Consider the following 16,503-nt stretch of genomic DNA (forward strand, 5'->3'; position numbering starts at 1 on the left):
CCTACAAAGGCAAGATTTCATCAGCAAAGACATACACCGAGCCCCCTATAACCTACACTTTTCAAGGAGTTCAGAACCGTTGTTGAGCCTTGTCCAATGTTTGGATCAGAATGTAATCAATAATAGGACCCCCACCTGCAAATTGGGGTGGCATTAGGTCAGGTTCGTGCAGATCAACGTCAGCCCAAGCAAGGCATCTCTGCCAGTCGGTCCAAGACTTCCAGCCCAAACCTGACCAACTCGTTACCCTATGCCCCTACCCAACCCACAAAATTCACGAAACCCCAAAACCTTTCCTGACACGACCACACTTGGGTTCAAGACCCGAACTGGCACAACGACGTGGGTTTGAGAAAGGAATGTGGGTTAACTGGATCCAATTGACCCGAACTATTGCCACCCCTACCTGCAGAAGTTACAAATCCAGCCCTTCGTCAAGGCAAGGCAAGGCGACAGTTGGATTTCGATGGCATGCATGCTTACACTATTAAAAATTTATTGTTATCCATACTGTAAGGGTAGACCCTCCATAAGATAAAAAAGAATCCACTTATCTCTTGTGACAGTGCAAACACATGGTTCCAACCCAACCCATGTTCCTCACCTTGATTCTGCAACTTGCAACAACAACCCAAGCTAAATGAGTCCACCATATGTAGGATATTCCCAACACTCACCTATACAGGGGACTAACCTGCTGTTTGAATGTTCAATCGAATCAAGTTGCAGTGAATTCAATTCAATAAACAAGGAAATGACCAAAGCAATACCAGCCTCACTCCATTGACAATGAGCAATATTATTCACAATTGCAATTGGTGGCTTTGAAGAACCCACGGAATGCAGTTGAAGGTTTGGTTGTCAATTTGAACTGAAGGCTGCCTTCCCCACTTTGGCCATTTCCTCCACAATTAATTTAAATTGATTACAATTCAGTTCAACAAAGCATCCAAACGCAGCTCAAGTTTTCCTTCCAACAGATGGCCATTTTTATTCACACTACATAAGTTTTTACCATGCTACTGGTCAGTGTGCATGATGAGGGATTGCCCTCCTCCCTGCACGGTGAGCCTGGACGGCGCATGCACAGTGCACAGATGTGAGGTTGAGACAACCGCTGATGATGAGGGAATGCCTCTCAGGACAGGTGTGGAGCGCCGGGAACGAGTTGCAAACAGCCTGAACAGCTGGCGGGGTGAGGGCCGTGCACTGGCTGATGTTAAGATTCATAAGGCCTTCCTCAGTACTGTAGCTGCTTAACACAGACTCCCACAGGTCGTCATGCTTGTCCTTCACCCGGCTGTTAGCCAGTGAATACATGGCCCTGTCGGTAATGTTCTGGCAGTAATATAAACCGAGGGATCTGAGATGATGGCACCTGTTTGCCAAAGCAATCACACTCTCGTCTGCAAAAGCAGCAGTAGCAATAAATTACAACTGGTGCCAAAAGGTCAGAATGATCCTAAATATTAAAAAAGCACAATAGCTGCGCTAAATGAAATGGCACAGCAGTAGGTTGCAAAACAATGATCTAAAACTATATAATACTCAACATTGTCATGTGAGATCGCACATTCACATATGTGATCGCATATGCACGACCACTGCACATATGCGATCACATATGCGATGTATGCGATCGCATGGTTGCCAACTGTCAGAAATCTGACCCTTTTCTGACCGTTGGAAATTAATATATATATATATATATATATATATATATATATATATATATATATATATATATATATCCTGGTTTTTTCTCAATAAAAAGGAATTCTAAACACTCCTACATGCATTCAAAGCTCTCTATCTCTTACACAATTCCAAGCCTCAAGCTCCACTCCTCAATCCATATTTCTTTCAAGAATCAAGATTGAGATTGAAGTTTCAATCAAGGGACAAGTACATACATTACATCCATAAGGATTCAAGAATCAAGATTCAAGAGACATTACAAGATAACCAAGCTCTCTATCCATTGAATTGAACTCTCTTTCTAGTTTCTAATTTTTTCAAGTTATAAATATTCACACAACACACCCACCACTCTTTTTCTAGTTTCTAATCTCTCTCTCTCTCTCTCTCTCTCTCTCTCTCTCTCTCTTAAAGTTTCATAATATCCAAGTTCTAAGTTTTCTAACAACTTCTTAGTTTTAACATTTTTTTTTTTGTTTGTTTGTTACTTTGTTACAAGTTACAAGTTAGTGTTGTGTTAGTAACTTAGTGTTACAGCTTACAACTTACAACAACACAACTTTACAAGTCTACATTCTACATAATTCTAGAATCAAGATCAAGACTCAAGTCAAAGGTCGAGGACTCAAGGCAAAGGTGAAGCGAAGACTAACTTAAACAAGAAGTGAAGTTTGAAGAATTTGGAACTTCTTTTTAAATTTGTAATTGTAATTTTGTTTGTGTGTAAATCTCTCTCTCTCTCTCTCTCTCTCTCTCTCTCTCTCCCCCCCTCCTTCTATACAAATGTAACTCAACTCTCTCTCTTTCTCCTTTTATTTTCCCGTTCTTCTCCCTTTCTACAAGTGTAACTCAACTCTCTCTTTCTCTTTCCCTCTATCTCCTTTTCTTTTCCCTCTCCCTTTCTAATTTCTACTAGCCTACTACTAGTATACTACTAGTGTAAGTGTGTAAGTGTGTAAGTGTAACTCTCTCTCTCTCTCTCTCTCTCTCTCCCAAGTCCTATCTCTTTATTCTCTTTTACTCTTAGTCTCTTACTTTAGTTTTTACTTTTTAGTTTACTTTCTAGTTACTTTTTAGTACTAAGCTACTAGCAATCAATACACACATCATCAACATAATGTCTTCTTCTCAATCTTCCTCTTTGAAACCCAAGTCGAATAACTCAGGTTAGAAGTATAGGCACTACCGTAGTGTTATGAAAAAAACTCATATAGTATGTGAGTTATGTGTGTATGTAAGTTTCAGTGGCATTGCAAGGCACAAGCAACACTTTGCACATTTACCGAGTTCAAATGCAAAAGCATGAGACAAAATTACTCCAGAAATCTTAAGGGAGATCATGGAGTATATGAAAAAACAATCAAGAAAGAGATGCGATAATGCCCTACGTCAGGAGGAATAATTGAAACAAGCTGCATATGAAGATATATATATATAGTTAATGTATATGAAGCTAGTCTCACTCCCCCTACTTCGACAGGCCGGTCTACACCACAAGTACTACCGACAGTCTCGAGAAGAGCCTGAGGGCATGGGCCCATCGATAGATGGTGTAGATCACACCCCGAGGATTTAATCGACCAAAGAGGTAGAGGGAAAGGGCTGGTTCAAAAAACTTTAGAGAACTGGTATAAACAAAAAGATAGGAAAACCACTATTCAATATATTGCTAAGTAATTTTACTAAACCGACATTGCTTTCAACGCCGTTAAATCGAGAAGCTTCAAAGTAATGGTTGAGGCTATAAGTCAATTTGGACCTGAGCTTAAACCTCCTTCGTATCATAAAATGAGGGAGATAGCCTGAAAACTGAAGTTGAATATACACGATCCTTCATAACTGAATATAAGGAATAACGGAAAACATATGGGTGTTCACTAATGGCCGATGGATGGACCGATAGATCCGGTCGGTCTCTCATTAACTTTTTGGTAAATTGTCCCGCTAGGACAATGTTCTTGAAGTCCATGGATGCATCAGGCCATTAACACGGGAATATTTGTTTAGCATACTAGATAATGTAGTTAAAGAAATATGTGAGGAATATGTTATACAATTACAGACAACGCAACCTCGTGTGTAATGGTCGGTCGCCTTCTTATGGGGAAGAGGCGACGCTTATTTTGGACCCCATGTGCGGCCCATTGTGTTGATCTTATATTAAAAGATATAGGTAGATTATTTATAAATGTAATTGCAAGGGGTAGAAGAATCACAGTCTTTATGTACAAACACGTTCTTCTTCTCAGTCGAATGAGAAAACACATTGGAGGTAACTTGCTACGTCCAACAGTCACCTGTTTCGCTACAGCCTTTTTAACACTATAAAGATTTCATGCAAAGAAATCAGAACTTAGAAGCTTTGTAGTGTCGACTGATTTTACAAGTGGGCCCTAGTCAAATATGGTTGAAAGGAAACAGGTTCAACAAACAATCATTTTTCAAAGTTTTTGGATAGAAGTGATAAAGGCGCTAAAAGCATCCGAGCCCCTGGTCATTGTGTTGTGATTGGTGGACGGAGATGAAAAGCCTGCAATGGGCTACATATATCATGCGATGGAGAGGGCGAAAAATAAGATCAATTTTTTAGTGTAAGGCGGCTTAAGTTAAATTAATTACCTAAATAACTAATGCCAAATGCATTTTCTTTCTTGCAGATTCATACCAAGAAAAGGAATCACCTTGAGCAAAAAAATCTCGAGGACTTAATTTTCGATCAATACAATCAAAAATTGCGAAAAAGATTTCAAACTATGAAAGAACTTTGACCCTATCTGCTTAGATGAGTTGGATACAGATAAAACGTGACTCGTAAAGACGGATGACCCGGTATTTACTGGAGAGGACCTGACATGGGCATAAGTTGAAGATGCCGCATACGAATCGACACCTGGTGAAGGTAGTACCACTCGAAGGCAAAGGATGGGAGGGAGCTGGGGGGCGAGTAATAGCCGTCAACCCGTTGAAGAGATTAAGGAGATAGTGATAATGATGATCAAGCTGAAGATCATCCACCATTGGATGTTGTTGAAATATTAGTACGTACAGACGATGAAGAAACGGAAGAAGAAGAAGTGTATGTGGAAGAAGGAGATGACTCGAATGATGATGATGGTAGTGGTGGTGGTGGTGGACCTACTGGTGATATGCCACAATAGCAACTAGATCAATGTATATAGTATATGATTAGATGAATAATAAATAAATAACTTCTTCATTTTGTTTACTAAGTATGTTGATGTTGATTGTTGATGTATATGTGGTGTTGAATGTTGAATGTTGATATTTCATATTTGTTAAATGTTAACTATATTGTAAAATGTAGAATTGTTGATGAATGATGACTTAATATTTAATTCATTATGTAATTGGTTTTATTTTACTTAAATTAAATGTATTTCAAGGGCCAATGACATAATAATTTATTCATTTTTTCTTAATTTATCCCTATTTTTCTGATTTTTTTTAATTTTTTGAAAAATGTTATATATATATATATAAAGTGTGCGATCACATATGCGCACGGGCATATGCAATCGCACACGATCGCATATGCTATTTAACAACATTGATAATACTATCTACATGAGAAGGCATGCATGTGATCCAGTCAAGTAGTTGAGGCCTTGGGAGTGAGTTTGATCTGAGCAAGAGCTTGTAGTTGTGTTTCATTAATCCTAGAAAATTAAAAAACAAAAACCAAAAAAAAAAAAAAACAATGGCAACGGTATCTTCTGTCAGACAGTATCGTAGGAACCAGCCTAAATAGAATAGCATTTCTCAGAAGAAGAAAAAAGGCAGTACTCAGAAGAGAAACCATATACAAAGATTGTATTTTTAAACATCAGCTTGGAGCATGTCATGCCCATGGATCAAAACTGACAAAACTAATTCCAACTTGATCAGATATGCATGTTTTGGTCCTTTCTGATGGGCCAACTCATTTCTTTCTCCACCAAAACCAAGTCAACTAGATTTTTGGCCAATATTTATGATAAGAAAACCACCACAGCTAAGTTCAAGTGCTCCCATCAGATGGAGTCACCTCAGCATCTCAAAAAGTAGTGGAAGACCGTCTCCTCAGTGCAAAATTAAAAATAATAATGACAATAAAAATTACAAACAAGTGGGTTGTCATGGCATGGTTGCAGAAAGTAGAGCAGAAGAGACATTGGGAATGGGTGCTGAATGTGGGCAGTCATTAAAATGACAAGCCCAGAGAGCCCAGGATCATCAACCAAAGAACCCATAAAAAAAATAAAATAAAAGAAGGGTGGGGGGCTCAACCACAAGGAATACCTGTAATAAGAACACAACCACAAAGGTCCAGAGACCTTAGATCTGGACACCCCATCGCCAAGCTCATCACACCTAAGTCACTGACCCCCTCACACCAACCCAGATTCAAGGACTGCAACTGACTGCAGTTATCTGCAATAGCCTGCACCAGAAACAGATGCATGTGGGAATTTTTTGAGTCTCGAAATGAAACAACTATCATTGTCCTTTATACCTGCAAAGCTATGTCGGATGCAGCTCTGGTGCATCCACAAAGATTCAAGTTTTTCAACTTCCTGCACACACTGGTCAGATGTTCAAGGGCAGTATCACTGAAGGCTGAGCACCCGCTGATGTTTAGTTTAGTAAGGCAGGGACAGCCACGGGCTAAGGCATACAAGGAACGATCAGTCAGCTTGAGGCTTTTGCTTAGGTCCAAGTCACGCAGATCATGGCAGTAACTTGCAAGGGTCTCAACAGCATTGTCCTCAAGTTGTGGCACATTTTGGCGTAATGTTAGAACCTGCAACTTTGTGAACTTGGGGGCAAGTGCTAATACAAGGTTGTTCATGTTGTACTTGCACCTGCAAACACAGCATATCAGTGCTGAAATTAGCTTATAACATGTGAGCATTGAAAGGGCACACAATAGCAGAACTGATAAACATTATGAACAACTTGCATAAATATACAGTTAGAACTGAGCAGGATATGCGTTTATATACAAGGACCAGATTATAAGACAATTTTCAAATGTATCTTAGCAATCTGATGCTTAATAGTCCTAATTAAACCACCTTCCTTTACCACCACCATGCTTAATAATCCTGTGCTGTCACTTGTTGGATCAGATGGTAGGGACTTGTTGAAGACAAAAAGCCAACTACAACCGAAGGATGACTTCGGCCATCTGCTGCACCTAGAGCCACGTCTCCCAACTAAACTACAAGGAGTGTGATGTGATCATGAGAAGGCCGTTGGTGGTTTTGATTTTTGATTTATTATTATTATTATTTATTTATTTTGAGCAAGCAACAGAGAAAATTACATCAAAACTGGAGGAATTGCCAAGATACAAAGACGCACAGACTGCACCATTAACCACTAAAACCTGAACAACATCATTCGGCTCCCGCCTTACATGAGTAAAGGAAGTGCTTAATCTAGAGGAGATCCTCGATTTTGTCGAAAATAAAATGTAAGCCCCATGGCTCAGACCTGCTAGAATTCCACTCAATGACTCTAGCCTCCTGCCCTCTACAATGATCAGAACGTTACTAGCAGAAGGGAGATTACGCAGGCTGTTCTCAAAGTGAGAGCAGTAGCATGAACTGGAGCACAAGTGGGGCTTGGACCTGCAAACAGGAGCAATGTCTGTCCAGCAGAGTCTCTAAGAATGCTGAGGGTGGCAATGGGCTGGGCAGCCAAGACGACCCAACGAGCCTAACCAAGCTTTGGCCAGGCTTGGAACTACTAGCTGGGCCCATTGGCTGGGCTTGGACCTCACATGCATGGCCCAATCAATTTTCGGGTCAGGCTTCAGCTCAAGTCATTTTAGCCTGACCCACCCAGCCCGGACCGACCCGACTTTATATGTACATGTGTTATATACCCTTCAAATACGCCATCCCAATCCTTATGCAACCATCTATCTTGAATGTGGACTGATGGTTTCATTCCTTTAAAATGTTTACTCTTTTAGACAAGCATCCATCTTGTATGTGGACCGCTGGTTTCATTGCTCTAAAATGTTTCCTTTTTTGTGCCAGTGTGGACCACTTGATAAACAGGTAGATTAGGGAAATTCATAGGGGAATAAGGATATTATCAACTTTCGGCCCAAACCCAGCCCATTGCCACCCCTAAAGGACGCCCCACATGCCAGCACCCTCCTGAGAACCGTGCCAGATGACACTGAAGTCCATCTTCAATACACCTGGAGGGGCAGACCACCCTACCTGAGAGTGCAGGGAGACCACAAAATGAAGCTGGAACCATTCCTCACTAATATCTGGTGGAGGCTGCTCCTTGAAGAAGATGGTGAAGAAGCCCAATCCAAAATAGAGCACTTGATCTTATCACTGAATGCTTCTCAGAGATTTTGATCCAGTTATTCCTCCCCCCAAATTTCCCAGCAAGTAGCAAAGGGGAGAAGACTCCACAAAACTCTTCCTTCTGACCGAAAAGGATCACTACCCCTGCTAGATTGCCTCAGGGCCATTTCATATGAAAGATGGAGAGGAAGTGATTCCATAGATGGTTGGAGACTGAACAATGCATAAACAAGTGATTCAACAGCTGCTTTTATATAGAAAGCTGTTGACAACACTCATCCTATAAACTTTAATCGGATTCTTTAGCTCCTCCACATGAGCCTCAAAGGAAGATCTTGTAGCACCAATTTTGAGGAAAAAGGTCCAATTTTCAATTCCAGCATCTAGTTTAAATAAATTTTAACACCACAAGCCTCAAAGTTTTCTTTCTTTTTACCGAGGCAAAAACTCTCCCTCCCTCTCACCCTCCCACTCTGGGATTAAACACACCTGACGTAAACAAGCCTGAACCTCTCACATAGACAGAAAACTCAATCAGATGAAAGAGAGCTTCCAAAACATCCATCAGCATACCAAGAACTGTCACTGTTAAAAGGAATGCATCAACTATTATCAGGAATTTTACACTAGTTGATCACAAATTTGATAGCACACAGTTGCTTAAATTGGTTCAGAAAGCAAGAACCAGTCACTCTGTAGCTGTTTAAAAGAAATTATCCGACACATTGAGAACAGTGCCAACAACAAAATCATCTAAAACAAGGGTGCTTTGTGCAAAAGTTAATGAGACAGAAATCAAACAACTATGATCCAACATTAACAACTGCAGCGAATGAAATAAACATCTCGGACAGAACCACGAGGATCTGCTTGAAGAACCATGTATCAGACTGACACCAGATTGAGCTGTGAAATCTATGCACTTAAGACATGACACTGTATCTTATATACTCTACCCACATGCAGCAATTTAAGTCAACCATTGGAACAAGTCTTACCAAGACAGAGAGAGATGAGCCAGCCCCAAGCAAATTGCATCCCTCCATCCCGTACACACACCAGAAGCCATGATGACTGTCCGATCATCGACCAGGGAAACAATGCGCAAGAGAAGCTCCATTGGAATGTCCTTCCAATCAGTCATCGCTCCCCCTCCCATCTTCCCTCCGACAATGAGTTTCTGAAAACAGATGTCCAAATCCTCTGTTACCAGTTTTCCTCTGACCATCTCAAAAACACCACCTCTAAATTACCGCTCTCTAGAATTCTGCCAACAACAACAACAAAAAGACCCAGAATTTAAAATTCCAAGCATATATTGCAAAAGGAAGGAAATATAGAAACAAGAGAAACCAAAAAAAAAAAAGTGATGAAATGTAAGGCATGGTTGGTTCTTTATCGTTCTGGGAGGATGGCTTGCAGTCCACCAAGTTCACCATCCCTATCTGGATACCAATTTCAAGCAGACATGCACCCTTTCCATATGTGATTTCTGAAGAATCACCCGCCCGAAAATGGAAGCCAAATGGATTTTAATCTATTTCACCATGGATATACATACAATCAAATGGTGATCCCTAGTACACCAAAAACAACCCCTAATTAAAGAAAAACCAAGCTCATAAATTTGGACCCAACAGCTAGGGAACTTGCAGAAGCTAACAATAATTCAGAAAAACTAAAGAGGTATTATAGAATGCTTGGGCAGAACTGTCAGTAAAGTATTATTTGGGCTTCAGTTTGTACAAGTGGGGCCCATGGTTCAGTCATTCAAACCATTGAATATTGATATGATAATGATGGGCCTCAGCATCGACGCCCTGTGCATCAAGCATTACCTCAGATTGGTAAGTGCTAACCCTTCAACACGAACCCACAAATAGATGGTTTAAGAAAGAAGACACAGCAGTAGTTCGCACTCAATCCAGAAAAGGCTAAATGTTCTGTGGCACCTAGGAGGCTAGGACCTTTTGATTGGGGGTACCTTGGTGAATCGGAAATCAGCATCAGGCCCATCACATGGATCAGATCATCAAACCATGGGCCTTACATGTATAAACTGAAAATCCAAACATACAGTAGAAACCCTCAGAATGAGGGTTACTAATACATATGAACTAGAACTCCATCCAAGGTTTGCAGAAACAGCCTTATGCCAAAATACCTATTTAAAGTAAATGGGGAACAAATGAGAACTGAAAATAGACGCCAATACACCAGTCATAGCAGAAGGCGTTACAACATTTTAACGCCTCATCGAATTTTTCCCATTCTACAAGACATTGTGCATACCCCATCATAGTGCTACATAACATGGGATAACAAAACAAGATCGCTTCCCACGTTGCGACACAGGACAACCAGCCTGTGTCACCCTATGGGGCCCACATGCAAATATGGTTAGTTAATCATGAGCGTCCATCCTCTTGGTGCTAACTGGGTGACCTTATAATCCCGTAATCACACTCAGGATTTAAGCTTTTTAAAATAATAATAATAATAATAATAATAATAATAATCCCTACCTTCAATTTATTGAGTTGAATGTAAGACAGATTTTTTTTTCCCCCAAAAGGTTCAAATTCAACTACACATATGGACAGTCAAAATCATCCATTCAACTTTAGTATCTTCATGTGTCCATCTGATGCACCATAAAAAGTACCTGATGGCTCTGACTATCCATCCAAGCCCAGTGGGCAACATATGCTGGTGATCAAGGCAAAATGAAGTCTTGCAAGACAACGGTAGTGCATCATCCATGCAGATACTACGAGATGATTAATTTCAGGCCTTTTAGGGTTGAAAAGAGTTTCAGGAGTAATTGATTTATATGCTATTCTGTTTGGCTTTTAAGCGGTGTGTTTGGCTAGCCTGTAAAGTGTTTAAAATGAATAAGTAGGTATTCATGCCAGAGAGCTTGGGCGGCGAACCTTCCAAAATCTGCAAAAATCACAGAAGAAAGACTTGATTTTTTGTAGGGCCTTAAGAGGGCATTAAAGCATGCACACACTAAACAGATTGGATGTCTTCCACCCATCACAGTGGAACCCAAATGCAATCTAGAAGTTTTTAATGGTGGACGTCCCATCCCTGCCTCGTGTGGGCCATTTGATAATGGACAAGCCATTTTTTAGTGCCACAGGAGAGCGTCAAGGGAAGTACATAATGGATAGATTGGATGTACCATACACAATACAATGGGCCCCACATATCATGAGTGTATATTAACCATTGTGTTCTAACATGTAAAATGCCTTTTTAGCTGTAAAGACTTTACCTGTAATCTGAAACATGCTTTTTACCAGGTTTCAGATTACAGCTAAAAGTTGTAATCTGTTTATAGCTGTAAAGCCTTTACAGGTAAATACATGCATCCAAACAGCCCCTTTTATCAGATTACCTGTAATCCGTTTACAACTTAAGGACTTTACAGGCATCCAAACGACCCCGTAGGTTTTTCCAAATACAGGAACTAAGAGCAGCAAAACTAAAATAAAAACTGAAAATTAAAAAATAAAAAATCAGGCGCTAGATGTTTCTAGATAGCAAAATCCTCTTTCAGTTCGACAAAAGTAGTAAAACTTTGAAATTTACAACTGATGATGCAGACGAAACGCTAGAAAGCTATCTTCAGAAGAAGAAGATCAATACAAACCCTAACTGATGAAATACAACACAAAAACGCAGCACCGATTGTTCTCCAGACGAACATCAAAACCTTATATATATATATATATATATATATATATATATATATATATATATGAAAGGAAAACGACAAATACAGGAAGATGATGAAGACAACCTGCTCCGAGGAATCCCGACCGTCGAAAGAAGAGGAGAAGCTTCGAGAGAATGGAGGGAAATGGAAATGAAAATGGTTAGGGTTTGAAGCAGCGGAATTATAGAGAGAAGGGAGAGAGAGGAGAAAAAAACGGGCGATAGGTGGGATGCCACGTGGACGACATCCGTGGATTGATGCATGCAGTGGGGCACACGGAAAGATGATGAAGACACGCCAGAGGGGAAAAGCAGAAAGAGAAGACAGAGAAGAGGCAAAGGGAGGAGATTACGTTGTCGAAAATCGAAGCCGCAGCACACGCGGTGTAGAATCGAATCCTCTGGAATTTTCTTATTTCTCGAAAATGCTCAGATACTACTTTCTTTCTTTTTCATTTTTTTTTCTTAGTTGCGCAGATGCTGGTACTGCCGTCCACGAAATAAAATCATCGTACTACACCTTCTTTCCTGCAACGTATAGGTCATCAGATCCATCCAAAATGTTAGACCGATCATGAAGACTTAGTCGAGTATAAATGATGCCGATGCAAGCATGAGGCGGGCCACTACCGTTATTTGTTCAGATGGTCGATCATACGTTCGTTTTCGAGGGAGAAGCTCAATTAATAAGTAGATCAGACTAGGGATTTTTTTAGATGGGACCCACATCTTGCACGGTTTAGATTTTTCTAGGTACGTGGCTTGTTAGCGATATAAGTAAAGTGGTCTTCACCGGTGGAGTTGTACGAGCTTGGCAGACTTCGGCTTGGCACAATCAACGGATTACCCCATGTATAACTCGGCTCTGCTTTGTCCTTGCGTTTGATTGGTCAGCTCAACTCAGTACGGTTAGCAGTTTGGGCCCATTCAAGCATTCCGGACATTTTCTCAAACACATAAAATACACTTATAATTTCTCACATTATGCAAAATAGCAGTAGTTATTATTTGCAGGCATTTCATTAAACACTTATAGAAAAGGACATCATTAAAATAGAAGGATAGCTTTATCATTTTTTTTTTTTAATAGTAATTTGTTTCATATCATACCTTCCTCGCTACCGGCTAATCCTACGGAGAATATATACACCGGAAACACACCACTTCATTGAGTCATTTCATCAAACACTTGGTAAGCAAAGTCAATATCAATATAACAGTGTCACCTAACTGATTCAATTCGAGTTCGACTCGAGCTGAGGTTCAATCCGAGCCACTTTGAGCTCAAACAAGCTCAAACTCAGCATGAAATTTTCTCAAGCTCCAAAAATCAGCTCTAACTCAGTTTCAAACCGTGTTGAATCGAGCTTTTTCAAGTCGAGTCCAGTGAGTTAACCGAGCTAACTCGGTTCGTGTACAACTCTATCACCACATTGACATCGTGCGCCATCATATAAGTGGATTGTACAATACTCGCTCTGTGCGAACCATTGTAACGTGTGTGTAATATCCACCGTAAAAACTGTAATATGCATGTGCGCGATCCACGATGGGACGCCCTACCATCTGTTTTACGAGATATTGTCCGTCTCTGTTTCGGAAGGGGCTGATTTTGTGCCCCTGAGGCCTAACATTTCTAGCACACCCCACGCAAACAACGTCGCAATAGATGTAAAAAGAACGGTGACCGCACCCCAACAGCCAACGCGTGTCAAAGCTCTGTCCACCCACGTGTTCTATCTACCCATTTTTGCGCGTTCATTTTAAAGCATAATTCCAAAAATGGCTGTTTTAAAACTCAAAGTCCACAGCACCACAGGAAATATAGTGGGGACTAATGACCTAACATTAAAAACTTTTTACGGCCCACAGAAGTTTTGAATTAAGTTAATATTTGTTTTTTTTAAAATCTACAGCGGAATGACATTATGAATCGATTGGATGAAATAAACATTACTGTGGGCTCCATGAAGGTTTTAAGCGTGGACATCATTTTATGTGATGTGGTCAATTTAAGAATTGAATTTGCCTCATTTTTCAGTTAACTTCTTAAAAGCGAAAAAAAATAGATGGACAACATGGATAAAACACATAAACCATAGTAGGACAACACAACAGAGCTTTGACACCAACTAGCTGGCTGATATTCGGGTTACGGGCCAAACTGGATACACTTTGGGCAACACAGTAGAAGAGAGTAGGGGATGCCCATACAGAAATTCACAGCTCCTGTCTTTAGACGGACCTTTCTTTTTTATGACTCAAATCATCTATTTGATGTGGTTTCTTGAGCGTGCTCAAAAAAATATTCTTGGATTGAATTTTTTAACCCTGTTTGTATAAAGGTACGGTGGCCCATCATGCTTAAAGCAAAAGAGAGAAATTGTTGAGGATTAAAGCAATTCATGTGAAAGCATTTATTTATAGACAGTGTGAGACAGGTTGTATAAACCGTTGGGGTCTTTGTTAAATGACCTTTTAAGGGAAAGGATGCAGCTGGATACACTTTGGGCAACACATACAAGAAGGGAGAAGGGTTTTGACGGTGGAAAACCCATGTTATGATTTTTTGGTAGTGGACCCACTAAGGATTCAAATCTAGGCACTTTTTTTGGGTAATGTCCTAATCAATTGCCGCAGCACTTGAGGTATAAGTGTCTGGTAGGTATCTTGTAAGCCTTATAAAGTATTTGGGGCCTATTTGTTTCACCGAAATAAAAGAAATGAATAATGATTACTTCACATATCTAGTGACATCAAATATTCTTTCTTAGTACATTTGTATTTGATTATCAAATTATGTGTTGTAGCATTTGTTTAAATAAACATTATAAAATAATAGTGATGGTATCTCTTTTTTAAAAAAAAAAATGATTGAATTTTATTAGGCACATGAAAAAGGATACAAATACAAAAGGGGCACCAAGAAGGTAACCCAAGACTACCCAAGGAAAGCCATTTTACACTACTTCAAACTAGGAATAGAGTAAGCTCATTCGATGATCAACTTCCTAACCCTATGGAAAATGCTTTCAACTGGCTTGCTCAAGTTATTGAAACATCCTGCATTCCTTTCTTTCCAAATTGCCCACCAAATGACAAAGATTGTGACGCAGGGATGAACGTGATGAGGATAACTATTCTGAATCCACGGAGCTTCTCTGGACTCCTCATAAAAACTTCTCGAATCCATGAGGAAAGAAAGCAAAAAATAGAAATAAATTCTAATAAATTTGAAATTGACTAATTGATTCCTAAAAACGAGTTCACAACCCTTTAAATAGGGGTACCAAGCAATAGGAAAGAAATCAAAATCAAACTACAACTAAAACTCCTAGAATCCATGACTTACTATAAATAGTAAACTTACTATTTATAGACGGTCGTGATGTCTACTAGTGCGCAAGGTTTTAGGCCAAACATAGTAAGTGTCCTATTTGGCTTCACCAAACCGTTCTCCTAATTATTCTAAGCTCTTTTCACGTTGGGCGTAACTCCTAAAGCCCGACGGATGAAGAGTTATAATCAAACTAAAACTTACTATTTATAGTAAAAATGAAATTAAAACAAGGAAACGACCGTCGATCAAAGGGTTTTTCGCAATTTTGGGCTGCGCAACCCGGCATAGCGGGGTTAGTTGGCTAAAGTAGCTCGTTCTACCCCAAAATCATATATTTTACGTAAGGTAACTCATTCCGAATTGCGAGATACGCCTGATCTAAGGTTCGACAGTCCGGATCACTTCTGTCGTCGACCGGGCCTTTTCTTATCCATCTTGGCCATGAAATTGCCCGCGACCCGCTTTACATCGGTCCCTTCCACTTCAAAAGAACTCGTCCTCGAGTTCTCATCCTGTGCTAGTTCATGATACTCGGTCAGGTCTGCGACATTGAAAGTCCGTGAGATCGCCATGTAATTTGAAATATCAACAACATAAGCGTTGTCATTGATCCTTCGAATGATTGAGACGGGTCCAATCTTCTTATTTTTCAACTTGTTGTACATCCCGGTCGGAAATCTCTCTTTACGTAGATGGACCATAACGCGATCACCCACTTCGAACACTTTTTGTCGCCGGTGCTTGTCCGCTTGTTCCTTGTACTTCTCGTTCGAGGCATGTAGCTTGGTCTGCATTCCGCATGGATGCCCATGATCTTGTCTGTCATATGTTCTGCTGCAATGCTCGTGCCTGGGTGCTTAGACAGAGGGACTAAGTTAAGCGTGTGACGAGACACTCGTCCATAAATAATTTGGAACGGTGATTTTCCTGTCAAACGGTTCACCATGTTGTTGAATGCAAACTCTGCTTGAGGCAAGGCTAAATTTCACTGTTTCGGTTTTTCTCATAAAATACAACGAAGGAGGTTTCCCAACGTGCGATTCACAACTTCAGTCTGCCCATCAATCTGTAGGTGGTAAGCACTGCTGAATTGAAGTCGTGTATCGAATCGAGTCCATAAAGTCCGCCAAAATGGGCTAATGAACTTTGTGTCACAATTAGAAGTAATGGTCTTGGGGACCCCGTGTAGCCGTACAACCTCCCTGAAGAATAGATTCGCCACGTGTGTTGCATCGAGGGTCTTCTTGCATGGGATAAAGTGTGTCATCTTAGAGAAACGATCTACCACCACGAATACGGAATCCATACCGCGTTGTGTTCGTGAGAGACCAAACACGAAGTCCATTGATAAATCCTTCCAAGGACTGTCAGACACAGGTAAAGGGGTGTAAAGGCCCGTATTCTAAGATT

The 16,503-nt window shown here is 40.3% G+C and overlaps 1 protein-coding gene across 3 annotated transcripts; it reads right to left on the reverse strand.

Annotated features, from left to right (window-relative positions):
* Positions 1-733: 733 nt before the first annotated feature.
* LOC131242631 (F-box protein SKP2A-like) lies at positions 734-12,226 on the reverse strand. Of its 3 annotated transcripts, none has more exons than XM_058241392.1 (5): positions 12,107-12,226; positions 9,029-9,297; positions 6,212-6,560; positions 5,998-6,139; positions 734-1,406 (listed from the first exon to the last, which is right to left on the reverse strand). In XM_058241392.1, the coding sequence occupies exons 2-5, from the start codon at positions 9,256-9,258 to the stop codon at positions 1,027-1,029; spliced, it is 1,101 nt and encodes a 366-aa protein (XP_058097375.1). In that variant the 5' UTR covers positions 9,259-9,297; positions 12,107-12,226; the 3' UTR covers positions 734-1,026. The 3 variants fall into 3 exon arrangements, with proteins under 3 accessions (XP_058097375.1, XP_058097374.1, XP_058097373.1); XM_058241391.1 differs by lacking the exon at positions 12,107-12,226 and adding an exon at positions 11,839-12,078; XM_058241390.1 differs by lacking the exon at positions 12,107-12,226 and adding an exon at positions 10,696-10,973.
* Between the last annotated feature and the right edge of the window lie 4,277 nt (positions 12,227-16,503).

The sequence above is a fragment of the Magnolia sinica genome, chromosome 4 (assembly GCF_029962835.1).
Source record: "Magnolia sinica isolate HGM2019 chromosome 4, MsV1, whole genome shotgun sequence".
In the NCBI taxonomy this organism is placed as follows: Eukaryota; Viridiplantae; Streptophyta; class Magnoliopsida; order Magnoliales; family Magnoliaceae; genus Magnolia; species Magnolia sinica.